Source organism: Pogona vitticeps, chromosome 4 (genome assembly GCF_051106095.1).
Source record: "Pogona vitticeps strain Pit_001003342236 chromosome 4, PviZW2.1, whole genome shotgun sequence".
Classification (NCBI taxonomy): Eukaryota; Metazoa; Chordata; class Lepidosauria; order Squamata; family Agamidae; genus Pogona; species Pogona vitticeps.
Genome location: NC_135786.1, coordinates 127,515,319 through 127,531,521, shown reverse-complemented (window position 1 = coordinate 127,531,521; position 16,203 = coordinate 127,515,319). Strand labels below are relative to the sequence as shown.

The following is a 16,203-nucleotide window of genomic DNA, read 5'->3' as shown; positions in this document are numbered from 1 at the left end:
CTGTGTGCTTGTGTGTGTAAAAGCTACATTCTTTTATTAATTAAGATTTCCATGGTGTAAGCTCTGACCAATGTGGAATCTGAAGCTTTTCCCTCAAGTAGTAGAATATGGACATACTCTGTGCACTTTGTTTAATGTAATTCTTTTCTCACTTCCATGAGAGGTGGCGGAAGTATGACATGCAACTACAGTTTGCTTGTGGCTTGGCTTTGATCTTCGGGGCAAAAGTATTATTGGAATAGTGATAAGTGGATGGTAAAACTGTGATTATCAGTGCAATTTAAGTTAGAAAGGATTGCTATGAAGCATCATAATTTGGAGAATTCTCATGGGGAATTTAATCTTATGATTTTAGTAACTATCAAATGATAGGCTGTGGAGCACTTAGCTTTACAAAAATATACAAGCTGGACCATATCTTATTTGAATGGAATACCTTCTAAGAGAATCTGTAATAGAGTTACAAGAACAGGAGAGTATCTTCCTTCAAGTCACATGTAAACCTTTTTCTACCACCTTCAGCTTTTATCAGCAACATTACACTGTGGCAAATCATACCCCAGAGCATGTTCAACGCAAGAGGTTAAAAAGATCTCAAGACAGGTAATAGATAGCCATTCTTTAGCAGTGGCTGTGCCTTCCAGTCCACAAAACAGAATTAAGAAAATAGAGCTCTTGGAGGCTTTTAGCCCCAAAGTTAACACTTTCCCCCCACAACCACTAGAATTTAGTGCTGTCATCCTTTTTTCAAGCCTGGATACCCATAGGAGACATGGCATTAAGGTTTCATCTTGAACTCTTCTTAGATACAAGTTAACTGTAAATTTCCACATTATAGATGCACATGATTTTCATGTGCAACAAAATCCACATTAATGATATGCTTTGGTTTTAGTTTTATTAGAGGTGGGGAATCAATATTTGAGGTAAACAGAATTCTTGTCTGCATTGTGTGTGTTTGTTTGTCTGTGGAAGCATGACTACGAACTCATCTCTTTAAATTCTGAGAACTCATTTTCTGAAGTTCTCTCTCTACCTTTCACATTAAAACCAAATTTTATGCTTCCTACATGCATGAAGAAATGTAGCATAGCACTACACACAGCAGGGCAGATCATTTATTATAGCTAATTCCAAAGAGCAGTTTAGGTGTTGAATAAGATAAATGGCCAGTTGGTCCCTCCAACAAAAGTGCATTGATATCACAATGTTTTCAAATATGTAAGGAAAATAATATGTGAAGACCAATTGATTCATCTCCCTGTCATATCATTCCCTTTTCCTCCAGAACCCCGGTATCATCTAATTGATCCTGACCTGCAGAGGGTAAGGTGAATTATGCGGTTCCCTGTAACTAGACTGTGTGTGTGTGTGCACACACAGACACACACACACACTATGAATAGCACAGAGTTTGCCATCTCTTAGCATGCAGGAAGATTTTTCTTTAAAGAGCCAATCTTTGTGTAAAACAAAATAGAGTCTGAACAAAGGAAGGAGGTGGTATGCTGAGTCAGCCCAAAAGAAACACCCACAGATTTTGGGAATTGAGATTTTTTTTTACCAAAGCTAAATCTGCTGTGAAAACACCTATTCAGCTAAATTGCACTTCTGTCCTAATTTTAAGAAAACAAACACCTATCAGTACTTTCCAGGCATTCTACACTAGTAAGTAGGTCTTACTGAAATATCCCCAATTTTCTGTTCCCAAGGGAAACCTATGACTTCATGTATACATTCAGCAGGCACTGACACACAACAGTCCATGAATTGCCATCTCTTCCCGAGAATGCAAACTGAAGGGATATGTTCTAGATAGTCAATAACATTATGGATATTATTCTGACTAATCAAATCTGTCCCCTAAGGCTATCGTCAATGAGAACACACTGCAAATGTAGAAAAAGACAACATGGTCTCTTTTCTTCAGGAAAATACTGTAAGAATCTGTTTGAAAGACTATCAAATAAAAGATGCAAGAGGAAACACTCTTGCAAATACCTTAAAAATAAAGAAAATACAGAATTTGTGGAAAGGTTGAAATGTCAAGAGTAGCAGTTCTTTTTATAGTACCCAATTCACCATTGAACCAGTAAGGCTGGATCTTGAGCGAAGCTGGAGAAATAGCCTCTGTGGCAGCTGAAGCTGTTTGTAAAAAAGAGCTAGCTAACAAGTAAAAGCCTAAACAGGCAATTGGTAGGAACAACTCCAATACCCAGTGTAGTGTAGTGCAGTGGTTCTTAACCTTTGTTACTCAGGTGTTTTTGAACTGCAACACCCAGAAACCTCAGCCAGCAGAGCTGATGGTGAAGGCTTCTGGGAGTCGCAGTCCAAAAACATCTGAGTAACAAAGGTTAAGAACCAGTGGTGTAGTGGATAGAGTAACGAAGTAGTCTCAGGAGACCCAGAGTCAAATCCCCACTTGGCTATGGAAACTCCTAGGGGAAGTGGAACTGGTAACGCCACTCCTTAAATATCTCTTACCTTGGACACCCTATTAAGGTCGCTACAAATTGGTTCTGACGAGAGCACAGAACACAGGAACAATCAACCCACTATTTTGTCAGCTTTTTTCTGCTTAGGTCTTCCAGTAGCTGCTGGCATATACATTCTTCTTTCTACCATGTGGTACGAAATCATGGACTTTAAAAATAGGCTAGTGTAAAAAAGCTAGAAGCATTTGAAATGTGGATTTATAGTAGAATGCTAAGCATTTCCCAGATTGAGAGTGTGGTCAGTAAAAGGACAGCTCAGTGAGTTGGATACCTGGCTACACCACCAGACGGTGGGAGTTCAACTCCCCACTGTGCTTCCCGGAAGAACCAGGCTGTGTAGCCTTGGGCAAGCTGCAAAGTCCCAGAATACACCAGAAGGGAAATGTAAACTACTTCTGAATATCCTATGGATGGAAAAACTAGGAAAGGCTCAGCGTAAGTTGGAATTGACTTGACAACCTGTAATTATTATTAAGGAAATTAATCAAGAAAAATGAATATGAACCAAGAAACCATAAACAATACAGAAAGCTAAAATACTTTGATCATGTAAAATGACAGAAAACACACATTATTACAGCTAATGATTTAAGTTAAAATATATGGGGAAAGGAGAAAAATATTTGCTGAAAAAACTCAAGAGTCTCATTTGTTTGAGAACTAAAAGTCAGGATAACTGTGATTATATCCAACCTCCGGCAAGTGAGAAGCAAGAATAGTTTGACTGTTTATTCTGAAAATGCATCAATAAACTGCATATAACATGGCAGAGAATAAAATATACATAATGATCATTTTGCAAAAAGTATGGGGGTACTAATAAGAAGCATTTATGTGTGGTAGCACAATACTAAAACTGTTTTCAACATCTGTTTTCCAAAATATTCTGAAATAAATTGGGATGATGAGTTGTGTGTGATTTTTAATTAAAATGTTAGGTCATAAATCATAATTTAATGCATTGATCAAGTTTATGTTTCCTAATGTGCTGAAACACACTGTCAAAGTTTTATAATGGAAAAAATAAAAGCAGTTCTTATTAGTTTAATGTAATTCCTTGCACTCAATAATAACATTAATGGAACATCATCCCAGTTTTAGACTTGTCACATGAGGCTCAGAGAGGTTCTCATTAAGTGCAGGCTGTCATCTGTTCTCACGACTGTCATTCCAATCTTCACCATTCTGTAAGTTGTTGTTTAGTCTTGTTGTTTAGTCGTGTCTGACTCTTCGTGATGCCATGGACCAGAGCACGCCAGGCCCTCCTGTCTTCCACTGCCTCCCAGAGTTGGGTTAAATTCATCTTGGTTGCTTCGATGACACTGTCCAACCATCTCATCCTCTGTCGTCCCCTTCTCTTCTTCACTCTTTTCCAACATGAGGGACTTTTCCAGGGAGGTTTATCTTCTCATGAGATGGCCAAAGTACTGGAGCCTCAGCTTCAGGATCTGTCCTTCCAGTGAGCACTCAGGGTTGATTTTCTTCGGAATGGATAGGTTTGTTCTCCTTGCAGTCCAGGGGACTCTCAAGAGCCTCTTCCAGCACCACAGTTCAAAAGCATCAATTCTTTGGTGGTCAGCTTTCTTTATGGTCCAGCTCTCACTTCCGTACATCACTACAGAGAAAACCATAGCTTTGACTATTCAGACTTTTGTTGGCAAGGTGATGTCTCTGCTTTTTAAGATGCTATCGAGTTTTGTCATCGCTTTCCTCCCAAGAAGCAGGCATCTTTTAATTTCGGGGCTGCTGTCACCATCTGCAGTGATCATGGAGCCCAGGAAGGTAAACTCTGTCACTGCCTCCATATCTTCCCCTTCTATTTGCCAGGAGATGATGGGGTCAGTGGATTTGTAAGTAGCCATCATCATATAGCATCGGGCATGTCATTCTGCTTTCACAGGCTGCCATTGCAACCCCAACCCTATTGTTCTATCACGAGCTATTATTCCACGGGTGTACATGATCTTCAACACTTTTCTTCAGTGACAATAATATAATATATTTAAGGACAATCTAAGCCACCTTTCAAATATTATTTTTCTCATGGGAGAAACTGAACTACATACAGCCCTATGCTCTTTCCTGTGTCTTAAGATAAAATGGGGAGATCCGGCTGAATGGTTTACCACTGAACCAGATGTTTCTGGCACCTCCCTGGGGGCTTCACCCTTTCGGCCAGCGGGCTCCTTTGCCCCTTCCTGTGCCTATCTCCTCTTTCCTGGGTTCATCCTCCTCGCCCTCTTTTTTTTCTCTCCTCCGGGGGCACTTCCTCCGTTCCCAGGCTTTCTGGTCCACCGGGGAAGTGGGGGAAAGCCAGCAAGGTCTGGAGGGGGGGGGAGGAGGCGATACAGGCGGCTCGCCATTGCACGCTCCGCTTCGTCCATGGACGGTCTCGGGTCGTTCCGCGGGGTCCTGCTTCCACGTGTCGCGACTGGCGGGCGATCATCGAGGGTTTTCCAAGTCCTCTTTCGGGAGGAACCCGGCGTGCCTACAGGATGTGAGCGCCCGCTTTCCCTCGCCGCTTCCTTCACCCTCCTTCCTCGCTGTTACTTCCAAGGGGAGAGATAGAGGGGAAAACAAGCGAGGGGAGCCTGGCAGCGATCGTGAGCCCGGACGGCGCGATCCTCGACAGGACGCCGCTCTAGGCTTCCTCCTCGGGGGAGGACCGGAAACGGCGGAGTGCCGAAGCTTCCGGGGTGGGGCGAACCAATCAGGGCGGCCCCTTCCTTGTTTTCCGCGGCTGCGTTTCTCAGCGGACTCACTCCACAGGTGACACCCCCCTCCCTCCCTCTTTCCCCCCGCGCGCTTTCGGAAAGGAAGGAGGAAGCCTATCGGGGACGGAAAGGCGTGGGGGGGGGGAGGCTCGGCGGGGGTGTCGGCGTCGCGCCTCCCTTCCCGCTCCGGGTTTTGCTCTCGACGATGGAGGACGGTAGTATTTGCTGCCCGGCGGACTCCCGCCTCAGGCGGCGAGGTAATCCCCGGGAGGCTGGATGGGAGGGGCCGGGAGGGAGGGAGGAGGGGGCGGTGGCGGCGGGGGGGGAGAACTTGGGGGGGGCAGGATCCCTCCGGCTCCAGGCGGCGACGGGGCGGGGGCGCCGTGGGCACCCGGGGACGGGAAGGTCGCCTTTGGGGAGCCCGCCCGGCGAGGCTCGGGAGGAAAGCGAGCCAAAGGCAGTTGCTCCTGGCGGGGGCGGCGGGGGCGGAGCAGTAATCTGGTCTGCTCATCCGCTGTCGTTTGACCTGGGTGGATTCTTGCTCGGTGGAGGATCTCGGGCGGCCTTTTCCCTTTTTCCTTCTTTGGTTTTTGCAAGACCCTTGCGAGGGCTCTCCGGATTATGACCGCCGCCTGGCAGAACGCCTTCTAGTAGGCACGTCCTCACAGCACCCGACGCGGGCCTCACTCTGCCCCGGAGTGGGCATCGGCTCCTTTCGAGTTCTGCCTTTCTTCATAGAGAGGAGCGGCCATTGATTTGGCTAATGCGCTAAGGATCAGATTATTCCAGAGGGTGAAAACCGAAGATCCTACTACATACAGTGAGCTCCAAACGGATCGCCGGACTGAGGAAGAGGAGAGAAAGGCAGTGGAGGGCCCGCTACGAAATCAAAAACATCCCAACTTTGCATATCCAGCAATGGATTCTGAACTGCTTATGTCTTAAAAAGAAAAAGCGTCATTCACTTGCATGTTCTCACCATGTGCAGAAGCATCCAACAGTTGTTTTCATAACCAGTTTTTACTTCAGATTGTTTTTAATGGAGGCGAGGCGGCAGGTTAGAAAAGCCACATTTTGCACAAACAAGCAAGGGAAATTAAGATTTTGTTCTGCGTTTCCCTTCTTACTTGCTTGCTTTCTGTTCTGCAAAAGATCATAATATTTCGTTAAGCCTTTATTGGTCCCCTGTGAGGGCATTCTGACCCCTTAGGGTTCCACGGACCAAAGGTTAAGAACCACTGCCCTAAACCATCTACCTCTGTGATTTTGGAAAAACATACGCACCCATCAAGCCAACTGTTTTTCTACAGAGCACATTAACAAAGTGGCTATGTTTCACTGCTAACAGTGTCTAAACCACTGTGGCTAAATAAACCAGTCTAAGAATGAAGCTGATTGAAAGCATTCCAGGCCACTGAGATCACTTATGCCTCTAGCAACAAAGATTGTTTTGGAGGACTCTCAAGTTGTGCACTTGATCTTTCAGGCACAGTACAGCCACCTCCAGAACAGGTAGACTGAATATATCTCAAAACAGTGAACATGTCACCCATAGAGCCTCAGTTGTGCTGTACCATAGCAAAACATGGATGCGTATCTTACTATACTATATTAATATGCTAAGTCCTTCCACACTTATGAAATGTGTGTGTCTGTCTCTGTCTGTGTAGATTGACAGGTATAGAATAATGGACAGAAAGTATTATTTGCATATAGAAAGAGATTGGCTGAGATGATTTTAGAACCATGCAGCTGAAACAAGCCTATAAGGCCATTGAGTCCAATGATCTGGGTTCAGTGCAAGAATCCAAGCTAAAGTAGATCTGACAAATGGTTGTCTAGCTTTCCCTTGAATACATCTAGTGTAGGAAAGCTCCCCAATTCTCAAGGTAATTGGTTCTATTGCCTTACTGCTCTAACAATTAGGATATTTTCCCTTATATTTAGCTGAAATCTGGCTTTTTTATAACTTGAGCTTATTATTACATGCCCTGCACTCTGGAATGATTGAGAACATATACTGCCTCCCTCTCTATGACTACCTTTCAAGTATTTGAAGAGTGCTGTCATATTTCCCATAGTCATCTTTACTCAAGGTTAAACATGTTCATATCTTTTAATCTTCCCTGTTAGTCGCCTGATCATTCTTGTTGCTCCTTTGAACTGGTTCCAGTTTGTCTGCATTCTTCTTAAAATGCAGCATCCAGAACAGTACTCAGAATGAAGTCTAACTAGGACTGAATAGAGGGAAACTAGCTCTTCACATGATTTGAAGTTTATATTTCTGTTAGGGTGCAACTACACTGGAAATGTAATTTGATTTGCAGCCTGTATTACATTTGAACATGCAAGCAGGGCTCACACAGGGACCATAGATTGATTTGGGAGTTCATTATTCATATTAGATGCAATGCAAGTCATATTCCAGCCAGCCTTCTTTCCTTTCTTCTGGTCCCATCTCTGCTGACTTTTTATGGTTTGCTGTAAAGTTCCTTTCTCATTTAAAGCTTCAGACTACAACATTTCTCAAAAACTTTTCTATGGGAAAATAACATGGAAAGGTACTTAACACTCTTAAGAGTTGTTGTTATTTAGTCATTAAGTCATGTCCAACTCTTTGTGACCCCATGGACCAGAGCACACCAGGCCCTCCTGTCTTCCACTGCCTAACGGAGTTGGGTCAAATTCATGTTTGTACCTTCGTTGACACTGTCCAACCATCTCATCCTCTGTTGTCCCCTTCTCTTCTTCACTCTTTTCCAACATGAGGGACTTTTCCTGGGAGGTTTATCTTCTCATGAGATGGCCAAAGTACTGGAGCCTCAGCTTCAGGATCTGTCCTTCCAGTGAGCACTCAGGGTTGATTTTCTTCGGAATGGATAGGTTTGATCTCCTTGCAAGTCCAGGGGACTCTCAAGATTCTCCTTCAGCACCACAATTCAAAAGCATCAATTCTTTGGCAGTCAGCCTTTTTTATGGTCCAGCTCTCATGGTCTCTCATCACTACTGGAAAAACCATAGCTTTCACTATGCGGATCTTTGTCAGCAAGGTGATGTCTCTGCTTTTGAAGATGCTGTCTAGGTTTGTCATCGCTTTCCTCCTAACAAGCAGGCGTCTTTTGACAGACAGAAACCTTTATTGGCATACTGTACAAGTTAAAACACAGTGAAATAGAGTTAAAATGTTCAACGGCTGACAGGTGGCAGGGAACAGCCAGATGCATATTTAAGGCTCATCATTCTGCGAAGCACGCGACAACATCTCTGCATAATGGCATAGACGTATCTAGCAGGTGTCTTTTAATTTTGTGGCTGTTGTCACCATCTGCAGTGATCATGGAGCCCAAGAAGGTAAAATCGATCACTGCCTCCATATCTTCCCCTTCTATGTGCCAGGAGGTGATGGGAACAGTGGCCATGATCTTTTTTTTTATGATGAGCTTCAGACCATTTTTTGCGCTCATCTTTCACCCTCATTAAGAGGTTCTTTAATTCCTCCTCACTTTCTACCATCAGAGTGGTATCGTCTGCATATCTGAGGTGGTTGATATTTCTTCTGACAATCTTAATTCTGCCTTGGGATTTATCCAGTCCTGCCTTTCACATGATGTATTCTGCATATAAGTTTAAAAAGCAGGGAGACAATATACAGCCTTGTCGTACTCCTTTCCCAATTTTGAACTAATCAGTTGTTCCATATCCAGTTCTAACTGTTGCTTCCTGTCCGACATATAGATTTCTCAGGAAATAGATAAGATGGTCAGGCACTCCCATTTCTTTAAGGACTTGCCATAGTTTGCTGTGGTCCACACAGTCAAAGGCCTTTGCATAGTGAATGAAGCAGAAGTAGATGTTTTTCTGGAATTCTCTGGCTTTCTACGTAATCCAGCGCATGTTAGCAATTTGGTGTCTAGTTCCTCTGCCCCTTCGAAATCCAGCTTGTACTTCTGGGAGTTCTTGGTCCACATACTGCTGAAGCCTACCTTGATGAATTTTGAGCATAACCTTGCTAGCGTGTGAAATGAGTGCAATTATATGGTAGTTGGAGCATTCTTTGGCACTGCCCTTCTTTGGGATTGGGATGTAGACTGATCTTTTCCAATCGTCTGGCTGCTGCTGAGTTTTCCAAACTTGCTGGCATATTGAATGTAGCACCTTAACAGGGTCATCTTTTAAGATTTTAAATAGTTCAACTGGAATGCCATCACCTCCACTGGCCTTGTTGTTAGCTAAGCTTTCTAAGGCCCACTTGACTTCACTCTCCAGGATGTCTGGCTTGAAGAGAAGACTCCCTGTAAAAGACCCTGATGTTGGGAAAGTATGAAGGCAAGAGGAGAAGGGGACGACAGAGGATGAGATGGATGGGCAGTGTCATCGAAGCTAGCAACATGAATTTGACCCCAACTCCGGGAGGCAGTGGAAGACAAGAGGGCCTGGTGTGCTCTGGTCCATGGGTCATGAATAGTCAGACACGACTAAATGACTAAACAACAACAACAAAAAGCAGTAAAAGCACAATAGCAACAGAACAGTATTTTCTGCTGTGCATGAGTGTAGCAGAGAGGCCACATGGTATGCACAGACATGGCCTCCAGAACCTTACAAGCCACAAACAGCATATTTTGCTTCTAGTGGCTACTCTACGATAACTGAAATGTCATAGCTGAATGTCTTGTATGTGAGATGATGCTCAGACTGGATGCCACAAAACAGTTTTAAAGTTTGTTTTCTTAAATTCTCTTTTGACCTAGGCTTGCATCAGGACCTGATGTTGCCCACTTTAAAGCTGAGAATTTCCCCATAAGGTTGACTACATAGGAGCAGGAATAAGGTGTAATTCTTTAGCTACGTGTAGCCAGACTTGCTTGGTTGCCATGATGACAGGTAAGTTTCGATTACAAGTGCACATACACATATACACTGTGCAGTAGTAAGGCGTTCCTACCTGAGCAATTCAGATTTCCAGTGTCTATAAGAACTTCATTTCTACTCATGTTATCTGTTCATCAGTCACTTCCAAATCTGTGTCTAATTCACCAACTGTGAGTTGCAACATGTCCTAAGCATTTCACTGTTAACTGGAGGTTTCCGTTATCTTTTCCCCCCAGAAAAACTTTCTCATCAGTCAATTATATCAAAATAGGATTTCACAATGTGAATTAAAGAACTACCCCTTTTCTTCTTTAGTTCTAGCTAGACGTAAAAAAGACTGAAAGCAGTGGACCAAACAGGCAGGCCAGTACTACTGTCCAAAAAGTGAATAGGCTTGCAAGTGATGTATATAGTATGCTGCCCAGCTGTTGGCCACTACTCTGCATGGATCTACTCCACTGCAGTAGCAGGCATGCTCAGGAAGGCTGCTGATTTTGGCCTCCTTTGCTGCTCATTTTTAGTAATAGCAGGGTGCAAAAAAAGTGGGTGCAAAGCCTTTTGGGAGCCCTGAGAGTTTCATGAGGAGTGCCAATATCTGTCAGTGATCCTAGTTTTGTTGTGCATTGAAACTTAGACTGTCTCTGAAAACTGAGCAAGGCCTATGTCATGGTCACATTATCATGAACTGAACGGGTTGCTCAGAATATATGAAAAGGATTGTGAGATGGAAAGTCACTACCAGTTCTGTTGGTTTTAACTTCTTTAAGATTAATGAATTGTGGGGGGGACAGATAGCAGTACAGTCGTGCCCCGCTGGACGATTATCCCGCTCTATGACGAATCCTCATTATGTCGACGTTTTTGCAATCACAAAATGATGTTTTAAATGGGGGAATTTTGTTTCACGTTGATCGGTTCCCTGTTTTGGGAACTGATTTTTCGCTTTAGGACGATCAGCAAACAGTTGATAGTTGGGTTTCAAAATCGCCACTGGCTTTCAAAATGGCCCCCCGCTGTTTTCTAGGACGGATTTCTCGCTATACAGGCACTGAAAATGGCTGCTGTATGGAGGATCTTCGCTGGACGAGCAGGTATTCAGCCCATTGGAACGCATTAACTGGGTTTTAATGCGTTTCAGTGGGTTTTTTAATTTCGTTTGATGATGTTTTCGCTGTACAGCGATTTCGCTGGAACAAATTAACATCGTCAAGCGAGGCACCACTGTATTCCTTTTCTGCTATCCATGAGCTTGACATAAATGGTAACAACAAAATTTGTCAATCTATTGCTCTGCTAAATTGTTACATTGCAACCCAATGAATCGGTAACTTTTGAAAAATTCTGTCATTAACAGCCTTGGTCAGGTCTTGCAATCTCAAGGCCATGGCTTCTTTTATTGCCCTACTCCATTCCATGTTCAGTCTTTTCTTTTTGTAATATCTTCAGTTTTTCTTAACATTTTTGGTTTTTTTCCCAGCGAGTCTTGCCTCCTTATGATGTTCCCCATCCTTTGGGTAGTGAGTTCTGCTTAGGAGAGTTCAGGTTTAGTTTGATCTTGCTCCCACTTATTCATCTTTCTAGCAGTCCATAGTATCCATAACATTCTCCTTCCATACCATATTTAAATAGATTACAGTGGGGTCTCGACTTACGAACGGCTAGACATATGAACGTTTCGACTTACAAACCGCTCTCATAGGAATATATGGACTCGACTTACGAACTTAGATTCGAGTTATGAACTCTTTTTCCCCCTTTTTTTTTAAAGCTAAATCATCTTAGGTTAAAAGGAAAAAAGAAAAAAATATCCCCCTCTAGTGGCAGAAGGCAGAATAGCAGCTTCCCATTAGTTTCTATGGACGAAAAGAGCAGATACGGATTAAATGGTTTTCAATGCATTCCTATGGGAAATGCAGATTCGACAAGAACTTTTCGACCTGAGAACTGCCTTCCAATACGGATTAAGTCCGTAAGTCGAGACCCCACTGTACTTTGTTTCCTGTCAGCTTTCTCACTATCCAGATGTCTACTGACCTGATTAATTTACAAAACAAAGAAGTAAAACCCAGGATAGAATAGAGCATTTGAAAGTCAGTTCACTCTGCTACCCTCTATTAATTTTGTTACTCCGAGTTCCAGGAAATTAGCAAGAATAATGCTGATCCCTAACCAGGTTAAAGATCCTTTTTTTCAACCAGGATGCCATGCTGTTCACTACAGTTCCATCTAACCTTGGCAAGAGGGAATTGGAGGATATTCAAAAACTTTCTTGTTCTCAGCCATTGTTCAAGTCCCACCAGCCATTACAGGAAGTTTAGGCCTCAGTCTCATTTAAAACTTCTTTAAACAAACACTAATACTTGTAAGCTGCATCTTAGAGTTAGAATCAGTAACTCTTATAAATTGCAATACCAGGAATCCTTGCTCAGGCATCTCCTGAGATATTTTGTTGCTTCCCACAAAATTGCAACCCCCTGGTCTTGTTTTTCCTTCCTTCCTTCCTTCCTTCCTTCCTTCCTTCCTTCCTTCCTTCCTTCCTTCCTTCCTTCTCTCTCTCTTTTACCTATTCTTTTGTGCAAGGAAACACCAAATTCTGTACAGACAATGGGCTGTCTAGATTCTTTAGAGAATCTTGTACAGGAAAGGTATTTTTGTGAGGGAATTACAATGTTTCTGCACAAATTGGTATCTTTTGCAGAAGAAAATGACCATGAATCATCTGAGAATTTCATGAGATTTTTGATGTGGTGGGATAGACATGAACAGAGGAGAAAAGAGGTGTGTTTCCCCCTTGGTTTCTAACTGAAAGTAATAGGCTGCATTTTTCACACTTGGCATCCTGCTGAATCATTGCCTACCACAGTTCTCAACAGGAATTTTGTGATGGCATGATATTGCCACAGCCCTTTAAGAGGCTGGAATAGGAGGACCTTTTCAAACTATGTGAATGGATGAAGATGGGTCCTCATTGGCTGTTCTCCAGTCCTTGTACATTAACTTTCAAGCTGTGGTTGGAAGCAATGAGATTGACTGCAATCCTTCCCAATATGTAGAGGTTCTCAGTAGGTGTTTTGTTTACTCTTCCAATAATAAGTAAAGGAGGATGGCTGTTGAAGTTGCATGGCTGTTAATGGCAACAAATGTTTTAATGTCAAGCCGTATCAGGACTAAGCTGGTGTTATGACCTGTTTAATCTCTTTGTCTGGCAGGAACTCCACAGTTAAGATGGCAGTTCTGTCTAAAGTCAGGTACTCCAAAGTCAGGCCCCATTTGGAATCTCCAAAGCTTAAATTTTTAAATGGCAGAAACTGTTGTGTGATTTTGTCAGTGCTGATTGAAGATCAAGAGTCTCAAGGATAACTAATTTTCAGAATTCAAAAAAGGGAGGACTAGAGGATGCTTGAAAATGTATCATTCTGTCTTTCACATGAAGTGACTAGTTAGAATTATGGTAGGTGACCAAGGAAATTGTTGGCTACTGGTGGAAGTCAGAACTTGTTAAAAGAATGTAATTTTCCCATTCTGATCCTAAAGCCAATTTTAAAATGACCAGCAAGTTTTTTAGTAAATACTTTAAATACATTGAGAACCAAGAAACAGAGTAGGTGTCAATGGGCAATTTTCACAATGGAGAGAGGTGAAAACTCGGTGTGCCCCAGGGATCTGTCCTAGGACCTGTGCTTTTCAATCTGTTCATCAGTGACCTAGAGACAGGGATAAGCAGTGAGGTGGCCAAGTTTGCAGATGACACAAAATTCTTCCGGGGCAAAAAAAATCAAAACTTTATCAGCTAATCTAATGAGTTTTGAGCTGTTCAGGACAGATCCGGAAAGAGATATTGGTGTGCTGGTGGACAGCTTGATGGAAGTGTCAACCCAGTGTGCGGGGGCAGTGAAGAAGGCCAATTCCATGCTAGGTATCATTAAAAAGGGGATTGCAAATAAAACAGCCAATATTATAATGCCATTGTGCAAAACGCTGGTAAGGCCACACCTGGAGTATTGCGTACAGTTCTGGTCACTGGACCTCAAAAAAGACATAGTGGAACTGGAAAAGGTGTACAAGAGAGCAACTAAATTGATGGCTGGGGTACCACCCTCATAAGGAAAGACTACAGGGGCTCTTTCGTCTAGAGAAAAGGCACCTGAGGGGCAGACATGTTTGAGATGTATAACATTATGCAGGGGATGGAGAAAGTGGATAGAGGGAAGCTCTTCTCCCTCTCATTCAGTACTAAAATCAGGGGACATCCACTCAAATTGAGTGTTGGGAGAGTGAGAACAGAAAAAAAAATATGTTTGTGGAACTCCTTGCTACAGGATGTGGTGATGGCATCTGGCCTAGATGCCTTTAAAAGGGGAATGGACAGGTTTCTGGAGGAAAAGTCCCATTGCAGGTTACAAGCCATGATGGGGATGTATAATCTCCAGGCTTAAAGGGAAGGTACCTCAAAATGCCAGATACAGGGGAGGGGTATCAGGAGACAGGTATCTAGTTGTCTCATGTGCTCCCAGAGGCATGTGGTGGGGCCACTGTGAGATAAAGGAAGCTGGACCAGATGGGGCCCTTGGCCTGATCCAGCAGGGCTCTTCTTATGTTCTATACATTTGGGCTTCATGGTTCCAGATTTTTCAAGTAACACATTTCATTTTTCTGTCCAGTCACTCTTCCTCTTTGAATCTGTAATACTCTGTGGAAGAAAAGCACTCAATAGAATATGATTTCTTAACTGATGTTTCACTTAGGGGTACATCAGGTATGGTATATGCTTGGGAAGAAGATCTAGGGATTACTACTGGCAATGGGTTTGATATGCATAGTGGAATAAATCCCTAGGTACATATAGCCGTGTTGCTTGTTTATTGTATACTCTGCTTTTTGCTAAATGCATTTCTCATATACAGTGGACCCTCTACTTAAGGAATTAATCCGTATTGGAAAGGTGGCTGCAAGTCGAAAAGTCTGTAGGTCGAATCTCCATTGACCTACAATGCATTGAAAACCGATTAATCCCATAACTGGCAGTTTTTATTCTATTTTTGTTCCATTTTGTTTTTTTTCTGGTCTGTAGGTCGATTCTCCGGCTGCAAGTCGAATCTAAATTTTGTGGCCAGAGAAGTCTGTAACTTGAAAAGTCTGTAAGTCGAGCCGTCTGTAAGTCGAGGGTCCACTGTATATCTATGAAGAAGTCTCTGTGTGTATACATATATACTGAAAGTAATAGGCTGTGTGTATATGTATACACACAGTATACATACATAAATGCATACATATATACATACATACATACTTAAATTCTTCAAAAAGAGTGCCAAGTGAAGGCTAAACACACAGATGTTTACAGATGAGTAAAAGTATAATTGTTTTTGATCCTTCCATAGCTTGTTTGGAATGCACAACATGAGTTTCTCGTTAACATTTCATGCTAATTATTGTATCAGTCAATGGTTAAACTCAGTTTCTGGAGTGTAAGGCAAAACCCCAGCATCCATGCACAACCAGGGGGTATTACAAGCTTGGGAAAATCCAAGTGTAACAAAGTACAGAAAACGTTGCGAGGGCTCCAAAACAGCTCAGTGAAGGCTCAGCGTACTCATTTGATGTGGGATGGGAGACAGAAGGTCAGAGTAGAAGAGGAATGCAGTAGCGGCTAGAAACAAGAACAGGAGCCTGCCATACTGTGACATTTTGTTGCAGGTCCGGTTTATCCATTACTAAGGCCCAGTAGTATTCTTACACATATTAATGGCGCTGTGTGCTTCCCATTACTTTTCTGTCATTTTGCTTTCTAATTGTCAAATTGATATTTACTTTCAGGTGCAGGGCCTAACAGGCAGATAATGATCTTCACATCAGGAACCTCATCTGTGTAAGAGGACCAAGCCTGTATCGATAGTGTGATGAATATGCCATTGCATCGAATCTCTGTAATTCCAGCCCGGGATGTTACTTTTTCCAAAGTTAATAAGAGCAAGGTCAAAGGGAAAGAACAGGTATTGTCAAGGTCTTTTTTATGATTACTTTGTTTTGTTTTTTTATGTGAGAGGTCTTTGGTCTCTCTTAATAATTAAGATGCTGAGGGAAATAGTGAAGTATAACATTGCACTGATAGTATTTCTAGT

General features: G+C 42.7%; 1 protein-coding gene across 5 annotated transcripts in view; it reads left to right on the top strand.

Annotated features, from left to right (window-relative positions):
• The first annotated feature begins 5,160 nt into the window (after positions 1–5,160).
• MARCHF8 (uncharacterized) overlaps positions 5,161–16,203 on the top strand; it is a 54,565-nt gene continuing 43,522 nt past the window's right edge. For 3 of the 5 annotated variants that reach the window (XM_072998324.2, XM_072998325.2, XM_072998322.2), the window contains exons 1-3: positions 5,326–5,466; positions 9,961–10,093; positions 15,899–16,074. In XM_072998324.2, coding sequence (XP_072854425.2) covers positions 15,982–16,074 — 93 coding nt within the window. In that variant the 5' untranslated portion in view covers positions 5,326–5,466; positions 9,961–10,093; positions 15,899–15,981. Of the gene's footprint in view, positions 5,265–5,325; positions 5,467–9,960; positions 10,094–11,065; positions 11,173–15,898; positions 16,075–16,203 lie in introns of those variants that run through there. The other 2 variants (XM_072998323.2, XM_078392467.1) reach the window with 2 other exon arrangements.